Consider the following 24,758-nt stretch of genomic DNA (forward strand, 5'->3'; position numbering starts at 1 on the left):
CCGTTAGACAAGCACCATTAGTACCCCTCAACCTCTGCTGAAATGCAACTTTTCCCCTGCGTTTCCCACGGCACGTTTGCCACGCAGGCTCTCAGGGGATCCCGCCTGCCCACGCCCCGCACCCGATGGCCTTCGGACAGGCAGCCGCTTACGAGGGTCCCGCTTCACCCCCATTCCAGCCTCCTGCCAGACTCAGGCTTTAGAATCCCGGGACATTCCCTACGGTTTTGACACTTCCCGGACCGCCCCATCCCACCGCACCAGAACCCAGAACCCAAAACCCGCCCCGGCCCCTCCCGCTCCCCTTCTCAGGGACAGTGGCTGCTCCACGCGCACGCGCGGGAGGCGGGCCGCGCACGCGCCCTACCACCCTCCCTACGGCCGGGATTGAGGTCAAGATGGCGGCGCGCAGGCTGTGGGGATGAAGCTGAGGGTAATGGCTTTTCCCCAACACCACCCCCATCTACTCCCCTTTCCCTTCCCCTCCGCCTCCTTCCCCGCGACGCCTCCTGTCAGCGCAAAGGCTCCAACTGCTCCTCCCCTCCGCCCGCCTTTTCGCCCTGCCCCTCGCCCCCTGCCTTTCGCCTCGCTGCCCCCTCGCAGGCGGCTCTCCCAGCGCACCCCTGCCCCCCAGCACCCTTTCCGAAGTCGCTCGCCGTGTTTAGTCTCCCGCTCTGCCTTCGCTGCTGAGGGAAGCTGCCTGCTCCCCAGAGTGCTCCAGCAGCGGCTCACCTTTACGGGGCTGTTGCTAATAAACTGCGGGTGAAAGGGGCGGGGGAGGAGAGAACGTAGGGAGGTTTTTGTTTTATTTTTAAAATTCAAATCTGAGCCTCAGAAAAAGGCATTTGACTGCCCGCCTGCCGTGCAAAGTATGTGAAATGTGCTGGCCTTTACCAAGCAATTTTCAGTGCCTTCTTTTAGTAAAGGCCTCCTCTCCTGTGCACTTATTGCATCTTTCCGAAGCAGGGCCTCAGCCTTTGTTCCTCCCTCAGTCCAATCACTTTCTCCTTCGCACACCTCGCAGAGTTGTACTGTTTGGGTTTGTAACGTGCTCCTTCCGTGCCCATAGCTGGGACTGGGAGGGTCACCCATCTTCTGGCCTCATGCACACAAACCTGGAAAGGCAGAGCTTCTCAGAGCTACATCTCTCGCATGTACTACCTGTCTTTGCTTGGTGTAGCAATGTGACTTTGTGTCGATCACATCTTGTGCATGATGGGGTTGTGGGGGCAGGAAAGAGACTACAGATCTCCTCCTCATCCCGGAATTCTCTGTGTCTAAATGAGCTTTGCTCTTGTGCTGTGTGATCCAGGCAGAGGCCACTTTTCCACTCGCATCCACTCCTCTGACCCTTGCTCGTGTGACCCGTGGGGCCTCAGTTCACCCAAATGTGTCCTTGCAGGTGTGACAGTGGCAGGCAGGCTCCACTTGAGCTGTGTGCAGGTGCAGGGTCTGGCTTGACTCTTTTCTGTCTCTTCAAAAGGATTCACTTAGTCATACATAAAAATACATACATAAAATACATATTTTGTAAATCAGCAGCGCTCAAAGTGCCCTTTCTTAAGTGCTTTTTTCTGTGGTAAAAAGTAATAAAAAATGCATAAAAATAAGCAAAACAGGCAGGTACTAAAATTTTCTTGCTACTTTTGAGCTGAGTTAGTAAGTGTATGGTTATGGAGGAGGAATTAGGTATCTCCTGAATAAGTCATACGCACCTGCACTTGGAATCCTGAGTTCAGCCCTGAATTTTTTACTCTTACAAACGAGAGGGATTGTAGGGATTAGCAACAAAAATTTCAAAGCAATGGCATAACTTAGGTTAGTGAGAAGATATTGAAAGCAATCTGCTTGTAAGAGAGAAAAGGTGCCATTCTGTCGATGCGTAATAAGACAGGCAGTGGGGGCTTGTGTATCCATATGTGATGAATTTTGAAGAAGTGGAACTCCCACCAGCTGTACTGGGGACCTAATTTAGGTGGTAGCTGTTATTTCTACTGATAGTGTTGCTATCTTGCAGGAAATAACTAAATAAAGCTGTTTCTTATACAGAGCTTTTCTGCACAGATATTTAACTGGTATAACGCTGCAAGGAAAATAATGAACTGACTGAAATAGCTAGCTTGGTATAACAGTCAAGCATATAGGCCACAATTTGAAATCAAAAGCCAGCCTTAGAGGGTAGGAAGTAAAATTAGTAAGTATCTTATTGAGACTGATCCTGCAGTGGCAGACTGTTTGATCTTTCTCACATCTGAGTAGTTTTATTTTAGAATCCTTGCTCTAAAGCATACGAGGAGTTCTTTTAATTGGATTTTTACCTGAAAGAGAGCTGGATTGCTTTATTTGCTTGACTTGTTAAATTATATCCTGTCTGAACAGTGGAAATTTCTCATGTAGTTTTTGCAGGAATCTTTACTTAGGAGGAAGCCCTTAGCAAAATAGTCAATTCAGAAAATCTAGTTGAAATCTACTAATTATAGTCATCCTCCCCCATCTCTTTTCAGTGATAAGAAGTTCAGTAGTTTTACAGGATAATTTAATTCAACTTCGTCTTCTTCCTCTTTCATTCTAAATTTTCACTAATCCCCTGTTAGCCATCTTCTGTTGAAGCAAGTGAGTTCCTTGAACCTTCAGTTGGTTGATCCTGTCTTTATGGGAGATGGAATGCAGGAATTGTATCTTACTAGAGAAGAAGTCTAGCAGAACATCTTTGTTCCATGCAAGCACCACAGTTAGTTCTCTTGGCTATAAAATAAATGCTTTTGTAATTCATAGACATGGGAATAAAATGCAAGTACCATGGGAAACAGTCAGGTAGTCTAAATCAAGCTGAAATATGTTTCATAGCTACCAGATTTTCTGTATTGTCATAATAACCACTGAATTGCCATTTCATATTGTAGACTGAAAAACATATTTTTGTCTTTTTCAGATATAATCTTAAGAATGCAGTCGGTTTGTCAGAGAGTTGGCACTTGTTCCTCGTGTTTGAAGAGACAAATAAATGTCTTCCTGGGATTAACTAAGTGGCAGAGAAGACTGGTACCTAGTTATGTCAGAACTATTTACAGTGAGACGGGGAAATGGGAGAAAAGCTATAGTCTGGACACAAGAAGAAGAGTCGAAAATTGGTGGCTTCCAAGAATTAAGGATCAGTTCTGCAAAATTTCAGAAACTGATGTAAGCATTATGAAAAATTTGGAAATTACATGTTTGTTATTCTTGTTTTCTCGGAATGCAATTTACTGAAAATTACTTTGTTCAGTTGGCTTATAATGATGATATTTATATTACATTTCAGGGGAATATACTTTAATATGATAGGTGATTATTAAAAACAGTGGATGAAATAGGTGGGAAAACTTTAATTTAAAAATGTTGACAGGAAATAAAAGCAGCAAAGTATGAGCCTGTAAATTTAGAATGTTCAATTCTTTACTTGTATTTTATACCACATTTGGGAATGAATTATTTAAAGTATCGAAAAAAAAAATCTGTGTTCATAATTTTTGCAAACAACTGATTTTCTCAAGGTCTTGTTCCTAATGGTTATGACAGGTCTATGACACTACACTCTTTGACTCATTAAAGTCTGTGTAAGGAAGATTATTTTTTAAAGAATATTTTCTGTTTACAGTGTCCTAGGAATAATGAGTGACTTGCAGAAAAAAAGTTTTTCCATGCAATAAAAGATCTTGAAAACAATTGTAATCTCAATCTCTGGCTCTTTTTACCATCAGAATTATTCACTGTCACATAGAACATTATTTTTGTGTCCCTTCATGCTTGTTTGTCCTTTACAAAATGTACCCCCTTACCAACAACAAAGTGATTCTATACAAGAGTCAAAGAGAGAGAAGGGGCTTGCTTTTTCTGAGGAAGAAAACTGAGATGAAAGTGGTACATATGCATAAAGCAGCAAGGAAAGCATTCATTTTAGGCTTTTGTCTTTAATATCTGACAATATCTGTATACATATTTACCATATATCCGTATTATACATATGCAAAGTTCTAAATTGTATTTTAAATGATACTTTCATTTTATCCTTTCAGTGGAAGACATTTAATAACATCTCATGTTAGGAGGAAAATAGTGTATTCACGGTGAAATATTCAGATTTTTTCTAATTTTGATATTATCAGACAAAAGTGATAAAGAAGTAATACTTGATAAATAGGAACAGTAAAAGCTGCCCATAATTTTTTATTTGCATTTTTGAAACAAGAAAAATTATGTAGGAACTTGCTGAGCACGTATCAATAAGTTCAATGGTAAACAAGTTGTATTGGGAATAATTTAAATGAGAGACATAATGTTTGATTTCTTTGTAACGTTTGTTAATTTACTCAAGCCTCAATGAAATTTTTACTTTTTTTTCACTATGGAAGATACTGCTTTTTAGGTGTCTGGGTTTGAGCACGTAGTGGAACTGAACATTTTCACTTTTGTAGACATTAATGCAGTGCAAATGATCAAGTCACTCAGTTACTGCAGTTCAGATGACAAAAAGCAGCTGGCCTTGAATGAGCTAGATTCATGTTTGTTGTAATTACAAAGTGCAACAGTTAAACAGTTAATAAATCAGTGAGAGGTGCTGGTCTTGGGAATGGTGATTCCTTAAGCTGCAGTTATGTTAATGCATCTTTTGTTGATCAACAAAACAGTCTTCAAGTGCCACATAAGTACCAATGTAAATTGATGAGATTGCAGCAAAGTCTGGTAAAACCCCTCCATTTACAGCCCCAAAGAATTTGGTCCTAAGAACTTTGTCAGTGCTCACTTGTATCATTTCCTGCAGAACCTTAGTTTTTTTCATGGCACTGTGTAGTTTATAATGTATGCATGTATTTATTTAAGTGAATTGCTTACTCACGTGGTTATAACTTTCTAAAAATTTCTTTCTAGAAATCAAGACCAAAATTTTATGTGCTTTCTATGTTCCCATACCCTTCTGGAAAGCTTCACATGGGCCATGTTCGTGTCTACACCATCAGTGATGCAGTAGCTCGGTTCCAGAAAATGAGAGGGATGCAGGTAAGAAAAGATAAGCAATAGGACTGGGTGGGGTTTTTTTGTGTTTTAATATCATAACTGGTCAGGAAATCAGTATTTTCCAAAATCCATGAAGGTGAAGGCTTGGCGAGAATATATGCTACAAATGATAGATAATGACCAGTGGAGCTTTGAATCTTGAAATGTGAGACTTTAAAAATGGGTGATTTTGAGCTCACAGTTGATAACGAATAATTAGAAGATGTCTCAAATGATGCAACCTATGCTCTATCATCTACTTGAATCTACTGATGTATGACACTGTGCATGAAACACATGGACCACACAATTCCTATAAGAGGGCACTGAAGACACTGCTCCTACCTGGCAAGAGGAAAGAGACACCATAGAAACCTACTCCTTCACCTCTTCTGCTCCTGACAAAAGCTTGATACTCTTTGTCAGACTTGGAGGGAACTTCTCTGTGCCAGCTGGGAAGGAAACCTCTTCTCATGACTGCTGTAAATCAGATGAACAAGGCAAATGTCACCTGAGTGTAACTGGGAGGTTCTATTCTGCAGCTGCTGGCCACTCATTTGTGTATTTCAGCCTTGCTCATACATACAAAACGCTGTCTATTGAGTCTACTGAGTAGGCTAAGACTTAACTACTTGCCACATCTGCAAGGAGAAATCACACTTTCCCTTTTGCTTTCTTCTGTTTCCCAGTCCACCCCATGTCCACCCCTGCCATCATTTCTACCTCCCTCCCTTCTCTCTCTCCAGTAGGTGGAAATTGTATCTGACTGCCTGCTACCTGCAGGCTACAGGTGGGATCCTAATTGGTTTTCTGCAGTAAAGACAGGCAGGTAAAATTTGAAGGATGTGAGGTAGGCCTCAGAGAATTGTGATCTGAGTGACAACCATTTTAAGGATGAAGAAGACATTTGGAAAAGTTAAAATGATAGGAATCAAGGAAACAGTATGAAGGAGGAATAAGGAAAGAGAATAACCAGCTTTAGAGTAGGGAATAGAAGGAAAGAAATATCCATAGCCAAGAACCTGAGACTTGGAAAGGAATTGTCTCTAATGTGCAAGAGAAAAGGAGCAGTTCAAGAATATAGGAATCAGACCTTCAAAAGAGTACAGAGGTGGAAAAAGAAATGTTTTTGCTGTTTGTGGTACTAAGTGCAATATACTTTCTAAAAGGGCTGCAGAAGTGTGTTTCCTGGATTTATCACCACACATGATAATACTGTCACTGAATTACTCAGTGTGCTGCCTTTCCAAGTACTATGTATTTTATGCCAATGATGAACATACTGTGCACTGAATATGTGCTATTGCTGTACAAAAATGCATTCTCATGCTTTTAAAATTACAGGAAAAAGAAATAACTACTGTGGACGTTAAATGAGAAGAAATAAAACTATGTCTGTTGTAATATTGATCTTTCCTAACTCATCTGAATTACCAGAATGCAGTTGTCACTTAAAAAATCAAGTCAGCTGAGCTCTTGAAGGGACTTAGGATTCTTGCTTGATATAAAGACCACTGGGGATGTTATTTCAGAGCATAGCTCATTTCTCATCAATAATAACCATGGAGATACCCACTACATTTCTGTTTAGAGAGATGAAGACATGCTGCTTCTTCTACTGGCTGAAATAACATGAAAATTACTGTCTGCATCTGGTAGGATGCTGTAGGTGTTAGCTTTTGAATACAAGGGAAGTAAGCACCTTTAGTAGAAACGTATGGAGAAAATGAAAAGGTAATATAATTGCAGTGATTTTTTGCAGAAAAGTTTTAGAAGTCTTACGAATTTTTAAAATAATGCATTTCAGCTTATTTTTACATTTCATGTAAAAAATTACTTTGAAGAGCATTAGAGTGCCTGTAGAATATGCTGGATTTCTATAAATACATGTATCTTCTGTTGTGTTAACCACTTTGAACATCTATTTATGACTAAGGGTGGGCAGCCAGCAAATTTAACCTTCATGTGTCATTAAGAGCAGTAAAGACTTTTGAAATTATTTTCTGATTATGTCCAGCTAAGAGCTGTTGTGTTAGTGAAATACACTAACTTGCTGAAACATACATTTACCTTGAAAGAACCTTTTCCTTATTAGCCGTACTAATTTTTCCATCACTTAGAATTAATGTCTTTATAATTGATTTTCTTCTTGCAGTTTGTGTATCATCCTCTAGATGTTTCCTTTGGCCATTGTCACAGTTGCGCAAATTGTTAAAGTTTTCTTTATTGTGATGATTATGCTAACCTATGTCATGGTTATGTCTTACTATACATTAAGTGCTATATAGTCAAGAAAAATATTTTGCCCTGTAGTCAGGGAATTACTAGAATTCTTCAGTACATAAAAATAAATAATCCTTTAGAATAAAAAAATATAAATATGCATAATTTAAAAGTTATTATGTTAATATCTTCTTTTTACATTTTCTTTCTGAAAATTAACTTTAGTATTGCATGTTTGAAAGTTCAGGGACTGCTAATTTTTCCCAAACCAAACTTCTAACTAGAAATGAATGCATTTGGGGTATTCAAGGCAAGTGTAGAATAAGATTTTTGAGTAGTAATTGAAAATAATCCTATGTCTACTCATACATGTAGAGCACACCTTGGTTAAGTCAAAAAACTGTGCTAGAAGCAGAACAGGTGGTTGAAAGTGTTTGTAAGGCAATGAGGAATGATGGGCTGTTATGAAATATGCAGGCAAAGCCATTCAGACTTACAGTTCCTGGGGAAAACTTCAAACTGCAATGTGTATTCATTGTCTAATAAACTGTGAGACAAAACACTAGGTTTGTATATATGGTCAATATATACATATATGTGTCTATATGTCAGTATATAGTGTTTACATAGTTGACTACTATATATAGTTGAGGAAGAGAATAACATATGTTGAATAAGCTGGAGGTATTTTTCTTTGAGAACGCCCTGATGAGAAAATAGCAAATTAGCTTCATACTGATATAATCTGAACAGACAAGAATTGTCTTTTTTGTTGTTTTTTAGTAAGTAAGTAAGCATAAGTAAGCATAAGCTTGAATGACTTTACAAAGTATTATAGCTCCTTCAGTAAATTGGAACCATTTTTTGGAATGCATTTGTGTAATTTCTTCATGCTGCATGTAGTTTGAAATATTAATTGGAAAAGTGTTAAGTCATTTGGATGCTGGTTTTTTGTTTCTCTAAAATCAAATGTTAGTATTTCATTTTTCTACCTGAGTAGGATGTGATTTTGTTTCAATTACAATATTCTGGAGAGGTTAATCTACACTGAAATCTACTGATACTTGCCAGAAACCCACATTTTAAGTGGGAAAATAGATATTTGTTGCTCCTTTTCTCCCTTGTTTTGGGGAGAAGTACTGCTTCAGCATAAAGCTGTAGATCATACTGGTGACTAATGACACTGTAACTGGGCAATCAAACAGCTTAGCTAATAAGCAGCAGCCATTTCTACAATATTGTCACAGGCTGGTTGTTCATTAAATGGTGTGCGGGGGTGGGATTTAATGCAAACCTGACATTGCAATAGGCAGTCACTTTTTCAATCTACTGTTGAGCGATAAACCTCACCAAGTTTTCAGTAGGAGCTGCTGGAGTGTGTGTGTTGCATTGTTGAGATAGTCACCAGAGGTGTCCAGCCTACTGATTGTGCTGATGGGTGATGAGGTCCCATTTGTTTTACCTGAAGATGTGACCAGTGAAGCACTGTCATGTTCCAAGCAGCCTCGAGTATCTGTAGGCAGTGCATGGGAAACAAACTCAGTCATGGACTTGGATTAGGTTGCTGGGTTAGGTTGTGGAGTACACCTTTTGTAAGGCAGGTGGAATGGGCTGCCCCAGGAAGTAGTGGATTCTCCATCCCTGGAGATATTTAAAAAGAGACTGGATGTGGCACTCAGTGCCATGGTCTGGTAACTGCAGCAGTAGTGGATCAAGGGTTGGACTTGATGATCTCTGAGGTCCCTTCCAACCCAGCCAATTCTGTGATTCTGTGAAGATGAAGTTTATAGTCTTTGCACAGGAACAGTAAACCATACAGATAACCTCGCACGAATGCAGTGAGTTAGTCTCTTTCAAACATTTATCTTGAAATGCAATTAAAACAATTTTTATGTGCAGAGAGTTCTAGTCACTGGTCTAAAGATATTTCTTTAAAAATGCTCTGAAAAAGTAATTTATTTTAATCTACACTTTTGCGTCGACTGTAAAGTTTCTGGTTCTGTTTTTGCTGTAAATTTACATGCATGTTGTGAATTCAAATATAGGATTTTGAAAAGAAGTTAAGAGGTTTCCTATTTATTATTTGACAGTGCCATTTGCAAATCATAGATATTTATGGTGATTTTCACTGTGGCAGATTTCCAGTCTTCTGCTGCGTGTGGAAAAGTATTTACCATTGCTTTATCATGCCATCATTATCATGCCTTTGATAAATTTCAAAGTGGATAATTTGTCCCTCTCAGAGGACTGTGAATAATTCCCTTAGCAATCAGTAAACAGAGAGTGATTTAGTTGAATAGTTTCTTTGATATCTTTTTAATAAAATTTCAACTTGTAATTGATATCACAGCAAGGCTGTCATGTGCTAGATATGCAGAAATAATTGAACAATTGAGTGTGAAATTCCTGTACAATAGGGTCAGTTTTCTTAATTTATGCCTAAACTGCTCCTCATTGGTGGGACTGTAGTATTGTCAGTGATATTTCCACCGTATGCCAAAATGACTTAAAGAGAGTTTTCATTTTACCTGGAACATCTTTTTTAAAATTAGATGTATTTTCATTAATTGTTTTTCCTTTCAACAGTGAATCTTAATAATCTTGAAACTGGAGATGTGAATAGTATTGAAGAAAGACAAGGAAGTTTAATTAAAACTTTATAATCAAATCATCACTAGGATGATTTATTACAGTTCAGTTTTCCAATCATCATTAGCTGCTATTCTCCACCATTTTTTTGTGTGAGGCTGTTGTGTTCTTTTTCCAGGTTCTTTTCTGTGGTATAAGCTAAGTGGAAAGTATTACAAGTATCCTCTGTGAATTGAATCTTATTTAAATTTCACTTTCTGGTAGCAAGTACTGAAAGTGTGAATTAGCTCATTCTGTTTCATTTTCAAAGAGAGAGAAAACAAGATATTATTTTCAAGGCAATTATGTTATACAAGAATGTGTGAGATTAAGGAGGCAAGTGACACTTTTATTTTCTAGATTTTTGTAGTAGTGTGTGGATGTAGAATGATTTCTCATATTTTATATCTTGTAAGAACATAAAATAAATGAGAGCATTTTACAAGGAGAGTTATGTTTTGATAGAAATCTGTGTGGGTTGATTATTTTTTAATTTGAAAATGCCTTAAGAGAATGCAAATATGCAGCATTCTCTTGCAGAAAATGGTTGAAATAGTCCTTGATAGAATGTGCACACTAGTCAGAAATTAATTTTTTTAAAAAGTCTATTTCCAGATGTGCCTTGTCTCCTTGGGGTTGTTTTTGTTTGGTGGTAGTGGTAATTTTTAGCTGTTCATAACGTTTTTTATCACCTACTGTGCTTAGAAGACAATCTAGGCTGCATTCAGGTGGAAGTCTTGTATTTTAAATGGTTTGTATCTGTACTATGTCAATTTGCAAATCCAATTTTCCGCATGTTCAGCCTAATTATAGGTGGCCAGTGGAAGGAGCAGTCTTCCTCTCCTTTCCCCTCCTTGGTCCCTGGAACTCATGACCATGGATCACCTATTTTAAGCCTTTTTTTGGTTAGATCCTGTCAGGTTTGTCACAGAGCTACAGAGCTACACAGAGCTACAATTAGAGACAGGAATGTAGACTTTGGTTCAAATCAGTAGTCTGATTTTTATTTTTTATTTTTCGTTGTCTTACCAGACATTCCCTGATATAAATATATTTACAGGCATTTTTGACACTAATTCTGCTGTCTTTCTTAAAACTTAGAATGCATCTGTCTCGGTATAAGGAAGGTATCTCAGCTCTCTGATCATAGTTTTGAGACAAAGTGAGCCCATTACTCTCACATACTGAGAGCAAACAACTTCTTTGTTTCTTTACTAACATTAAGGAAAATTCACTGAATTACTTCTCTTAGTTAAATAGACAGAGACAGAGAATTGAGTATTATGAGATCATTGTCAGATTTGTGTTATATAGTACCTGCTGATCTTGCCTACTAATGTCAGTGTGATGAGCTGATTGTTAAGACAGTAAGTAGAAAATCCTCTGACAAGAAGAGCTTAAGCCTCCTAAATTAATTAATGGAGGTTCTGTCTTCATCTGCTTCATCCCACAGTCGTACTAAAAGCTCTGGCCATCACTAATGACAGATTTTTGACCATGCTGTGAAATCGTTCTTGCATCAATGCTTGGAGCTCATTTGAACTCAGCCTTTAGGATCTAAAATGTTTCAAGATGCAACTGTTTTCCTTTTTAATAATCTGCTCCTGTGAAGGCCACACAGTGGGGTTGCTGCCAAGCACTTTGTCCCACACACACTAGTAAATCACTTCCTTGCAACTTCAGATTCCTGTGCAAAACATAGTATGTTGAGTGGCAGAAAATGCCAGTCTTTCAAAGCTGATCCTGCCAGATCATGTGAACTTCTGAGGATCTTAAGCCCCTTATGTTCAAGACTAACCTAGTAATTTTAACCAGGAAGAGTTTTAACCCACCTGCTTCATTGTGAGGACCAGAAACACAGCTACCTTTGGAGATGCTACTGGATTCTGCTGTCTTAAAATGGCTGAAACTATAGCCTGCCTTCTTTTACCTCAGATGTATGCAGAGTTCTCTCTACAGGATAAGTTCGTGATTTGTTTTTTGTTGCTTCTTGTGGCTAAAAAAATGCTGTCTGTACAGAGAAGTGCTGCTTGGAAGAATGGCCACACTAGTGAGCAGAATTGGTCCTTTAGTGGCATAAAGTTTAGAGACTGCTGTAAGAAGCAATCAAGTCAACATTCAAGAAATTGGATTACTTCTTTTTCCTTTGCTTCTGCTTGTCTGCAATGCTGAAAGGAGCAGTCATGTTTTCTGATTGTTAGAGCCTATGACCAATCCATCAAGGATGTACAAGTAGTACCCTTTCATCTTCAAAATCACTTTCTTACGACTTTGTCTTTGTATTGAACAGGTGAACTGTTCCTTTATTCTTCGTGCCAACTTCTGCCATGTTAGTAGTATATTTTCTTCTCCCTTTCTGTGTCTCTTGAGATTTTTTTATGTCTTTCAGAACTATATAGTTAATCTCAGCCTTATGTTTTGTGGTGGCTAAGTAACGTTAAGATGTAATGCCAAGTGCTGTGTATAGACCATGGCATTTTTCCTGTAGATACATAGCACACATTCCAGCCAGAAGCAGCTTACCTATTATTTAGACAAATGCATTTCACAAACGTTTCAAATCCATTCACGGTAGAGAAGTAAGAGAGACAACAAGCTTGAAATAATTTTCTGAACCACTGTGCGTGTTACATTCATCTCTATAGCAACTACATAAATAGATCTATCCTGGAGATTAATTTAAGGATATTTTTAATGTCTCTTAAAATTCAGGTTTCTGACTGAAACTTGAATTAGTGTGTTTCTTCAGCCCTTTAACTTGAGAAACGCTATTTGTTCTTAGATCAATATGCCTTTTGAATATGGTAAGTGAATGCACACTATGATATTTTTAATATACACGCTAGAATTGCCAAGATCCATGTGAGCAGATAGCTTCTGCTAGCACTGATGGTACAGTATTAAAATGTCTGCATATTAGCTGTCTGGAGCATCAGTCAGCCCTTTTGGGAAGCCTGTAGCTGGTGGTGAAGCTATTCTTCCCTAATCCTTTTGCTCGTGAATGTGAGGAATGAGATTGTGCCTTGCTTTTGGCCACCTGTTTATATCCAGGAGATCTTCAGAAGCCAAATTTTACAAAATATAATCAGTAGTATTTTCTTTTAGTCTCAAAATGTGTATCAGCTTGTAGTAAAATAATTAATTTCTAGGGATGCAAATGTAGAGCATTTCTCTAAACACATGGGGTTTAAATAAGAGAATATATGTATTATACACACAAAAAAATTGGGTTTATTTCATCATTTCTGTCCAAAGACAGGTGGCCAGCAATTCAATGGTTAAAAAGAGCTGAGCTGGAGAGACTGGTATTTTACTGTGTTCTTTAAAAATATCTATTTATATTTGTTGTTAAGGTTGTTGTAAAGAAGAATAGAAGTAATTCAAACCAGTGACAGAAATATCTCGTGCTTTGTAAATAAACAGATTTTTTTCATGAAGATAGTATATGAAATTAATATTTCTGTGATTGCTTTCTTATTGCATGTTTGCTTATGTGCCACTAAATAACAAGTTCTTTGTATTTTTAGGGGTAAAAGTTTTTATTTCTTACAACCTGTAAAATGTTACTAAATCATGTTTTACTATTGTTAAACTTTGGTAGCTTTAACAATAGTTACTAAATCTATAGCACATTTGTAGGTGTATGAAATGGGATTTGTTTTATCAGGTATCCAATATGTAAGTGTGTTTAATGACAGCATCTTAAGTACTAAGGTCAGTATCTTAAGTACTGACCTTTCTTTTCCTATTTATTAAACATGTTTTTTAATGCAGATTATTTTTCAAAATAATTTGCATGCTAATAAGAAAGATATATATCTATTTCAACAAAAATTATCTATATTTTGTACTAAGCATTTTTCTTTGCCTTTACATATTTGTGGTTATGAAATACAATTTTTCAGTCTATAGTCTATATTTACAAAATATATTTTCATAAAAATTGAAACATTTTTCCTCATCTTGATTTTGTCTCTTGGATTTAAGGTTATCATAGGGTATTTTTCTTCTTTTTTTCTTGAACAAAAAGCAAAAAGGAAGTTAACTACACATCAGATACAGCTGTAAAACCATTGGTTCAATTAGTTTTGCTTGGTTTTTTCTTCTCCTTTAGGATGAGTGTTTGATTCTGTTTACCAGTAGCATCAACTGCTGGTTTTAACTGCCACCAGAATTCACAAAGGTTTGATTTTTGTCAATAGAAACTTGGTATTGAAAAAGTGATGAAAATTTATTGCATAACTGAAGCTCCCTCTAAATCACACCCTTGACAGCAAGTATGCTGCATATTTGCATATTTTTTTATGCTGCATATGCTGCAAGTATGCATTTTAAAACAGGCCTACCTGTGGGGGTAATTTTGGGAAGTTCAATTCAGAAAAAGCAAATGTTGAAATACAAAAAGTGCTGTACATTATTCTGATGCAAGACACCTCATTATTTAGAGACTTGTATGTGTTGATGGTGCCGTTCTAGAAAGTAAGATTGTGTTTCTCCTTTTTACTTACAGGTGATAAATCCAATGGGATGGGATGCATTTGGCTTACCAGCAGAAAATGCTGCAGTTGAACATGGGCTTCACCCTGCAAGCTGGACACAAAGGTAGTTTCTAATGAATTTAAGTAATGTGTCATATACACTGTGCATACCTGTACTGTGGCCCCCATAAGCCAATAAAAGAGAGGAAAACCAGTGTAGAAGATGGTACAGAAAGAACCAGGGTTATTTGCCAGTGTTTTATTGGACTGTGCAAATGATTCAGTTTCAAAAACCAAATGTATCAGGATGATTTTCAAGGTTTTCATCTCAACTGCTTTTAACTTGTAAAAGTGTAGAACATTGAATGAGTGATATTTCCCAAATGCCCAAATCAGTGAGTAAGAAACAAATCAGAATTTTATTATGGTAAGTTAAATCTTAGCATAGAATACACAGTTGAAAATTATGAGCTACATCACTAGATTTACTATCAGTTTTCAGTACCATGCAAAAGAGGATGATGGTTTTTTTATTTGAGACTGAGTCTTGGAAAATCATAGGCAGTCATTATGGCTGCTGCTTTCTGTGAAAATTTTGAGCTTTGGACCAGAGAACTGGGATGTTGTGTTCCCCTAATATTTTTTAAAATTATTAGTGAGTTATATAAATGAACATTGCTTTCTATAAATGGATCAGACATCAGTCAAGTGAAGCTGTTTGTTGGGCTCTGGATGCAGTAATCCATCTGGAGTATCTTTTTGGACTTTGATCCATTTCTTCAATAATGCTGTTTCTTTAGAGTTTTTTACATGCTCCGGGTCCCAAGTTAAGACAGTTAATACTTTTCTGGCTAAAATGTGATGACAACTGATTTTATATAGGGAGAATGCATGAGTGCACTAGACTGATTCTGAGTTACTTACTCTCATTTTAAAACAGTTCCCCCTTGTGTGGTTTGGAGGAGAATTACATGAGAAAAAGTTACCAACAAGACACAAAAGCCTGGTTTTGTTCTTTTGAGAGTCTGGAACACCACTGTGCAGTGTGTTGTAGGCTGTCAGTTATATTTCAGCACAGACAGTACGCTGTTCACAGAATCACACAGAATCACAAAATTACCCTGTTTGGAAATACCTTCAAGATCATCGAGTCCAACTATTAACCTAACACTGAAAAGACCTTAACTAGGCCGTAACCATAAGTAAATTTCTCATGATTTCTGCCTTCCTTCAATAAAATCTGGTGAAGCTCAGCAGTAAATAGAAACTACATACCTGTTTTACCTAAGTGCCTAATTTTAAACTAAGTATCCTGATGGAACCTTCATCATATATATAGGGCTACTGTGATCCTTACCTGCATGGCAAATGAGGCACAAAGAGAAGGTTGTAGTTGTGAGACAAAAAGGGTGACATCAAGTCCTTGTGACTGCAGAAGTGTCAGTGTTTTCCCCTCCTCTCCACTACGTTGTGCCTACTCACCATCTGTACTAGCTTTAGCAGTGGTAGTGTTACCATTTTAAGTTAGCACCTGAAATGCAGACAAAGAGACTGTGTTTAGGAAGGAGACATTGCTTTCGTGGTTTGTGCCCAGAATTGGTCACTCAGGGAGCATTTCCCAAATCAAGGGGACTGTTGCTCACAAAACTTCACATATTTATATGCTGAAGCTTACATCATCAGTCTGTGTGGCCTTGTACATCAGATAAAATCTCACCTCTCTACTTCAGTTGCGTAAGGATAATGTTGCAAACCAAATCTCTGCACGTGCAGGGGTGTGGGGTGGTAGTTTGGGCAGATTCCCCCTACTCATTCCCAGGCAAAGTTCACTTCAGGATTCTTCTAATGGTGATGTTCTTGCCTTATGCCATTGCTAGCATTTGGTCACTAATTGGCTCAAGTCTTCCTGACCATTGGGATACCAAGTCTTAGCCTGACCTTGTGAATGTCTCCTTTAAGGGATTAGAGCTGCAGAGAAATAGCTGGAAACATAGCTGCAGAAGAATAGCTCAAACATATTTACATAGGGCTTTCTTTCTCCCCATATCAGTAGGACATCTTATTGAACCAGCTCAGCTTGCTAACTCAGATAAAAGCTGTTCTGCCATCTGATTGAGTTGAATTGGCTCAACAGAAAAGCAGTGAGTCTGTGGGGCAGAGAGACTGGAACATCAACGTGCCATATCAGCTCAGCCTGACTCATTTAAGCTGTATATCTGGGTTGCATTGAAAAGCATGTGGTAGGGTACAGCCTGGGCTGATTATCTTCTGCTGCTTTATGTGCTTTGCTATTTTTCTCTTTTTGTGGAAGGTGCGTGTTGTTCCATATTCTAAAAGCAGGTCAGCTAGTAGTTACAAGTACAAAATGTTCTATAACAACAGAAAATTTTGCTCTGAAATTTCCTTAGTCCTGAAAACAGTGATTGTCTAGTTTTAAGAGCTAAACAATAATATTGCAACGAAACTGGGACAAGTTGGCACATTATCATTGAGACTGTTTATAGTAATAACCAAATAGGAAAACTATTTACATACTCAATATTTTTGATGATGCTAAGGAAGGGAGTTAGTTCACCATACTGTTTAAATATGACCACTGAAGTGATCTCTGTCTCCTGTACCCTCTCCCTGTCTTAAATCTTTCTTGTCCCTGCAGCAGGGATGAGTGAATGGAACATGTAACTGTGGTGGTGTGATAGCAACCAGATGTGTTTTAGTCATCCATGGAGCAGAGCAAGCCACCCATGTAAAAGGGGGAACTATAAGCATTTCAACTTACCTGATTCAGGAGTGAACAAATAAATTTCAGAGCATCACCAGTTTCTGAAGAGATAATTTAAAATGATTTCCAATTGACTGTTACTTCTTGTATTTTAGAAGTTAGGAAAAAAATATAAAACCAGTCTAAGGCCAAGTTACTTGTATACAGCAGAGAATTTGTATAGTGCCTAAAGCTTTGTGAAAATACACTCCAATTTCAAATTTTATTTTTGGTACAATTTGTTTTGAGTGGGACTTAAATATAAGCAGTACTACTGAAGGTATGTTTTCTCCCAGTGGAAGCTGTGAGTCCATAATAGGATCTGGTATACCTATTCTGATACAACCCTGCTGGTTGGCCTCCTCTAGTGTAACTGGGGCTCTTGCATTACTCAGTTATTCAGCAGTGCAGGTTTGTTCTAGATCAGAGTTAAATGCTTGGTTTCACGACTGTCAGATTAGCCACTGTGTGAGGATAGATCATGTTTTTTGTGACATAATGCATTTTAGTAGGAAGTCCATAAGAAATATTAAGCCATTTTAAGTATGTGAATGAATGCACACTGGGTCACTATTTAGTAGCATAGATGTGAGTATTTCAGTAAGCTCTATTTAGTACATTTTCACACTGAAGCTTTGCTTTATATTCTGGTATGTCTTATTTTGCATGTTGGATATAACCCACCTGGGGCAAGGTCTAACCCTACAGTTTCTCAGTTGACTGAAGTTTATTTATGGCTGTGCTGCCACCAGTATAGAGGTTCCTTGGCACCTCTCAGGATGTATGTTCCCATCACCTCCTTTCTGTTGGCTCATCTGTTTTTGTGACCACAGTGTTGGTGTCAGCCTGTCCAACAAAGGGAAGCAAGAAAACTGGTGGGTGAGGGAGTTGGAGAACTTTTTGTAGGGTGTGTCTTCAGGGGAATGTGTAAGCTGATTCAGCTCATCCCATAGCTACACAATCACCAGAACCAAACCAAAATACAGCCAGAGACCATTGCCAGAACAGAAGGGGTTTAAGCTGATTGTGGAGGTATATCCTATTGCACTGTGAACATCTCAGAGTGGCCTTTGGCTCAGCTGCTGTAAAAATTATTGAAAATAATGAAAAATGATCCTTCAGGAAGAGTTCCCTCAACTGCAGTGCCATTCTTGCTTTTCAGTTTATGCTCAAATCAAGAGAAGGCTTGTAGACACAGCCATTGAAAGTGAACCAGAATACACTAGGGACTTCTAAAATTATTAGAGTACCTGGCAGTCCATTTAGTTTCACTGTTAGTGAGATGATAGCGTTTAGAGGTTACATAGTCCTTTTGCTTTCTTAGAACTTCATAAGGACCTGATTTCAAATATGGTCTTATGATATAAATATTTCTAAGTTAATAATTTTAAAAATTTTTTATTTTGCAGTAATATTCAACACATGAGAGAACAGTTTGATGCACTGGGTCTGTCTTTTACATGGGAAAGGGTAAGATTTTCTTTTTGAAGAGATACTGTTTTATTGTATGATGGAAGATTGCAAAACATGGAATTTCACCATTTTATTTACAACATTACAGAAGTCAATTAAAGTGATCAAATTGCTAAATTGTAAAATTACTCTTGTAAAAAGTGGGAAATAGAGCTTCTTTCAAGCTTCCCTTACTCTTGACATACTGACATCATCTGATAGTCCAAGGTTTATGAGAATCTGTATTTTCTTTAAAGTAATACCAAGTTTTGCATTTGGATTCTTCTCTGTTTTTTCAGCTCTTCCAGAAGTAGCAATTTTCCCTGTTAGAAGTTAGGCTATACTCTAAATAGATATTTATGAAGCAACATGCCTCTGTGTTAAGGTATATGTATTTTGAAAGAGTGCTTTTTTCCATGTCTATGTTTTTATAATATAATAAGGGCTTAAAGGTAGTAACTTGAAATGGTGGTTTGTTTGTAGCATTCCAAATTTGAGGCATAAGTCTGCATTTTTGTAGGTGTTCATATCATGACCATTTTGGAAAGTAGAATTTTTATTTAAAATAGTAATGCTTGAGAATCAGGTTTCAACTTAAAACTACCAACATGATCAGACATAAGCTAGTGTCATTTTCAAGATAGAAAAGAAATTAATTTTTGAAGAGATTGCAAGGTTATTGCATTTACCAACGAAGCAAAGTCAATCACTACCTTTATATTCTCAGCAATAACCATTCCTTATCCCCTTAATATGATTCTGAATAGAGTGATGGAGATGCTAATCTTGGATTTTTATAGCAATATTGTAGATCTGAAAAGGAAAAAGATTAGTTTTCTGGCAGTCTGAGACCTGCCATCTGTTTGCTTTGATCTTGAATGTGAAGTTGTTTATTTGTATGCCATGGAACTAAGAACCATATTTCATTGTGTCATATATGTGGCAAGATTTTCAGTATAAGGCTTTTTAGTAAGATCTTTGTTCCTTGATAGCCAAAAAGTTGTTCTGAAAATGAAAGATTTGTTGAGGAGGGTTTACTGCACACATTCTTGATGGTTTTCTTATATTTAAAACTGTTTCTGCATCAGAGATTTTCTGTATGTGCAATACAGCAATACTTAAAACCAGTGAAATACATGTAGGCTGTATTATGGAGCCCGTCAGAACTGAATGTTGCAGGGTACCTTCCAAGAAAATGGAGAAAATTCACTTCTGTCTTTGGACTTCTGTTTAACCCTTCCATTCTGAAAAAGAGGTGGAGAACTGGCAGTACTGAAAACCATTGCAGGAATTTATATATGGGGGAAAGTAATTTCTCATCTCTGTGCTTGTTCTTTGAGGTTTACTTTCACTTATCCAGTAAACTGTGATTTGGTTAATGAATACTTGTGGAAAAGGGCTTTGATTCTATACACCTAAGTTAATTTAAACAGTTGTGTAATTAAAATAATTTCAAATGCTCTGGGGGCACATAGTTTGTGGTTTTGAAAGGCAAGAAGACAAAAATATGTTCCTTGACCCAGAATTAAGTTTGGAGTTTTCATTCCTTAGCTTATTAAGTTTTATTTTACCTGGGAAGCCTGCCTTACTAACTGGGTAAGAGTGAACTGAATGGTAACCATTAGAAATACACACGTTTATTCATTGCAAAAAAAGAATGATGCCTGATACATACCTGTATTGCATGGTCTCCAGCTGCAGGGCATTTTAGCTGGCCCTGAAAGAGCTGCCTTTGGAAGTGCAATAGCTTAAGCTGTGGCAGAGGGAATCTTCCAGGCTGATAAAACTTGCTTCTCTGCAAGGCTGATGAGGCTGGGCAGAGCTTCTTACTGCCTCAGCTGCACTGCTGCCTGGCCAGTTCCAGCATCTTTGCACAGCAATGCACTGTGCTTTGCAGGTACTTATCTTAAGAGTGAGCTCTTTGAGGTAAGGAATTTTTTTTTAATTATTATTCTATACTTGTATGGCACTAAATCAGTGGCCTGCAAAATACTGTGACAATGCAAAAAAACCCACTGGCATTAGTGACTCCTATGAAAAGTGCAAGAAAAACTCTTCTCCTATGGGTTGGTCTAATTAACAAAGACTACTATACAAAACAGCAGTTTGCTTTTCATTTATTTCATTGATAGTGCTTAACTGTGCTCCTTTATTGTGCTACAGCACAGTACCTAGAAAATATATGCTGTAGGAAACCCATTCCCCTACCTTAGATCCCTATTTTAGGGTGTGGTGAATTGCATTTTTAAAGTCCAAACTTTTTATATTAACTGTCTCTTTCCTCTATGGCCAGCCTGGAGTACATGCCAAGGTGATGCAGGGGAAACAGAAGTAAACTTTACAATTTTACTAATGTTGAAGGGAAAATAACAAAATGGGAAAATAATAAAATGTGCATTATAAATACATTGTGAATGTAGATGTGTAGAGGAACTTGACTGCTTATAAGTCATGTCTGGTATTTAAGAAAGTCCTGTCCAGGAATATGAAGACTAGTTGTAGTTTTATTGCTTGGTAAAATTATGAACAAACCTCAAGGCACCCGAGATAGTAGAAATTTCCTTTATTTGTCTGGGGTTTTTTCATTGTTCCCTCAGTCTTGCAAAACAAAATGCAAAAGTATTTTTTCATTGTAGCAGTCAGTGAAATTACTTAACCAGTTAGGCACCACAAATAAGGCATTATTAAAAGTTAATTAGATTATTTCAGGAAGCCAAGTTACAGAGACATGGAAATTATTCTCTTAAACAGAAGATGTAAGCAAACTAAAAATATAATTAAATGCATAAAACAGCTCTGTAAGTACTTTGCTCAAGTAAAAAAATGATTGTGAAAATGTGATTTGGGGGAGAGACTTAAAAAAGAACATCTATGTTTGTCAGATCTAGGGTTAAAAAGCTGCCATTTGAGGATGAAAGGAACGTCACTGAGAGACATTAAAAACACCTGGAAAATAAAAAAATGTGGTTATGTTTTGCTTTTAAGATAACAACATTTTGGCCATTCCTGGTGATCAGATTTCTCAAAAATACAATCCCAGACAGCATGTCACTGCTTGTAAGCATGATCTTCAGGGGAAGTAGGCATATCATTTTCCAAGATTCATCTTGTCTGCAAAGGATGGAGAGTGTACAACGTTCTGTCTTCCTTTTGCTCAGGAGTGCTGCCAGACTGAATGCACATTCCCAGTAAGCCATCAGCTCACCACTGTATTATCAATCTGTAACTTTTAGAAGGTAGCTCCTACTGCCAACATTTTTTAGTCTTTTAAATTGACACATGCAAAGTGACTTTTTTTTTTTTGCATAAGAGTAATGCTCTCCTTCTGCTCAGTACATTAAGAAAAGAAAACTGGTAGGTTTTGTTTGTGCAGCTATTTTTCTATTTAGTTTTGAAGTTGTCATTCTTGTGCACTGCCTAAGCATGCATAAAACTAACAGTAGATAAAGCAATACCTGTTACATTTTCTTTTTATCCACATATCAGTGATAATCAGTCATTCGACTTGTAATTAAATAAAAATTAAATTAAAAAAGGAACATGTTGATACAAGGGTACTTTTTTGCTTTAAAATGCAGGCATTGCATGATGTTTGTAGCTAATAAAGCATGAAACTGAGGGTCTTTGAAATACAAATATTCAAAGGAATTCAGAAATGTAGTTTTGTTAACTCTAAACCTCTGAAAATCAAATAATTATGCTTCCAGATGAGGTGGTGTATGCCCTTTACTACCAAAATAGGCAAGTAAAAGATTAAAAGACAGCTTAATCTTCCCACGTAGATTTTGAAAAAAATTTGCTCAAACATTTTGTCCCTATCAATTTTTTAATAAGTATCAGTTGCAACATGGCTATCTTCAAAATAGCACAAGGCAGTGCTAGAAATAAAATTATTATTTTGTTACAGTTTTGTTATAATTTATTTTATTATATTTAATGAATTTTCCTGTAAACTAGGAAATTACTTCTGTCTAGTCCAGTTATGTGTGAATCACAAGGTCTGGTGGATGTTACAACAAATAAAACATTTTTTTGAGCCTGTAAATGTTACTTTATTTTTTTAAAACAGCCATGAAAGTAGTTTGAAGAGGTAACCCTCTTAAAGAAACAAAACCAAACAAAAACTGTTTTAGGTTCAGAGCTACATAAACTAAAGTTTTAAGAATGGAACAGATTTAGAAGAAATGATGAATTATAAAGCAAGGAATTTGAAAATTAGCTTTTCTTTTATTAATGACCAAAACCTTCCATCCAGTTTGGGTGGGTTTTTTTTATTCAGGATTCTTTAATGATAGTTTTGTCATATTTTTGGTAGCTGCAGGGTTATTTTATCAGACTTTGTTAGGAATGAACAGCCCTTTAACCTTACCATAAACCAGTTGCTTCCCAAGTCATGCAACTGTTCAATCTAGATTGTAATTCTGCTATTTAGTCTGAAACTGAGAATTTATTTGTAAAAAGAAAAAGATACTAACCCCTCAGTAATGCCATTTCGTAGGAACAGATTCTGTACTGCCATAAAGGGATTAACCAAGGTAAGGATAGGGATGTTTCTCTTATATTCTTATATTCCATGGCAATATCTGCTATTTTAAAAATCAGACCAATTTTAAAGGTGGTCTCTTTTAATTGCTTTAATGTTTTGGGGTTTGTTTTTTTTTTATGAATGTCATTCTTGTAGGAATGAGGAGCAATAAAAGTAGTCAATGATAATGATGCATTTTGGTGACAGTATCATACATTCCAACTGGCAAGATGACAAAAGGAAAAGGGAAAATGGCTGGAGGCAAGAAGGAGATGCTGTCCCTACCATTTCATAGTAGATTCTGAAATGCTGAGGTGATGGATTATCACTAAATCTATTACAGAGCACTGAAGAGCACATGCAGTGAGCAGCTGAGCAATGTATTTCATGTTTATAAAAATGTTCTAATTTTTAGTATATATTTTATCTTTAGAGAAACTACGGTAATACTTTGTTTATATATATATATTCACTGAGCTGCTTTATGAGATGATGTTCTGAATGTACACTGCTATGCCAGTGCTCAATTTATGGAAGGGAAACATGAAATTATGGGTTTTGGCATGGTGAGAAGACTTTATAATGCTATTTTGCAAACTCATTTATAAACCCTTTTTTGTATTTCTGAGTTAAATCAGTTCTGTTAAAGTGCTTTGAATCTGCCATGCTCCTAAATTATAAGTAGAAACATAAACATTCATCTTAATTTAAGCATGAGAGCAGCATAATAGAAACTTTTTACCAGACTGTTTAATCGAGGTCAGGAACTGGCATACATGGAAAATTACTTTTCACCTTAAGCCTTAATGTATTAAATGGTAGGAAAAAAACAAACCACACCAAACTAAAACCCCATATTTTGAGATTGACAAGGTGTTGCTGGCTTGTCATCAGCAGTTCATTTCACTTGGAAGTAATGTAATTTCTCTTTCTTTGTTAACTTCAAGTGTTACTTCAAACTGTCATGGTTATAAAGTTAAATGATGAGCTTGAGTAACCTTTTGCATTTTCTTCATTGATAACAGTCTGCTGCATTTCTTCCTAAAATCTCAATTTACCTGTGCACAAGAGCATGGACATGAGAATCTGTTCCACTGAGTTGGCCTGTACCATGTCCAGAGCATCTGTTTACACTGAGAACCATCATATCTTTCGGTTTCATTTAACACATATCTTCCTTTTAGGACCAAAAGGATAAATGGCAGTCCATTTTACTATTTTTATTTAGCAACTCACTTCACTTAACTGTTTGCTTGTTGCTCACATAATCTTATATTGTATCAAAAGGGCTCATCTCTCTGGGGGTGGTTTTTGGTTTTTTTTGGGGAGTGGTTCTGATGTGATGAAGCTGTGTTGCCTGTAGTGGCATCACGCTGGTAGAAGAACTCCACTGTGTGGAGAAGTAGGGGAAAAAAAATAAATTAATGGATCGTGTTTAGTTGGAGAGATGGAAATCAAGTGTTGGAGAGGTGGAAATCACTTCTATCAAGTGTGTTTTTCAGTGCAGAGCACAGAGCTTTAATCAAGCAACTGTTGTTCATGACAAAGTCATCACATGCTGAGCAGAAAACTTGCCATTAAATGTCTTTTTCTGCTCTTGAAAGCCTCTTATACACACTTTTGAGGCATATCTATTCAAAGGTCATTCATAGTTCAA

At 37.0% G+C, this 24,758-nt stretch overlaps 1 protein-coding gene across 3 annotated transcripts in view; it reads left to right on the forward strand.

Annotated features, from left to right (window-relative positions):
* The first annotated feature begins 368 nt into the window (after positions 1–368).
* Positions 369–24,758, forward strand: part of LARS2 (leucyl-tRNA synthetase 2, mitochondrial) — an 80,516-nt gene continuing 56,126 nt past the window's right edge. Inside the window, exons 1-6 of one of the 3 annotated variants that reach the window (XM_030445725.1) lie at positions 379–433; positions 1,313–1,443; positions 2,933–3,180; positions 4,909–5,037; positions 14,396–14,487; positions 18,534–18,594. In XM_030445725.1, coding sequence (XP_030301585.1) covers positions 1,389–1,443; positions 2,933–3,180; positions 4,909–5,037; positions 14,396–14,487; positions 18,534–18,594 — 585 coding nt within the window. In that variant the 5' untranslated portion in view covers positions 379–433; positions 1,313–1,388. Of the gene's footprint in view, positions 434–1,312; positions 1,444–2,932; positions 3,181–4,908; positions 5,038–14,395; positions 14,488–18,533; positions 18,595–24,758 lie in introns of all 3 variants that reach the window. The other 2 variants (XM_030445726.1, XM_030445727.1) reach the window with 2 other exon arrangements.

This window comes from Calypte anna, chromosome 2 (assembly GCF_003957555.1).
Source record: "Calypte anna isolate BGI_N300 chromosome 2, bCalAnn1_v1.p, whole genome shotgun sequence".
NCBI classification, from domain to species: domain Eukaryota; kingdom Metazoa; phylum Chordata; class Aves; order Apodiformes; family Trochilidae; genus Calypte; species Calypte anna.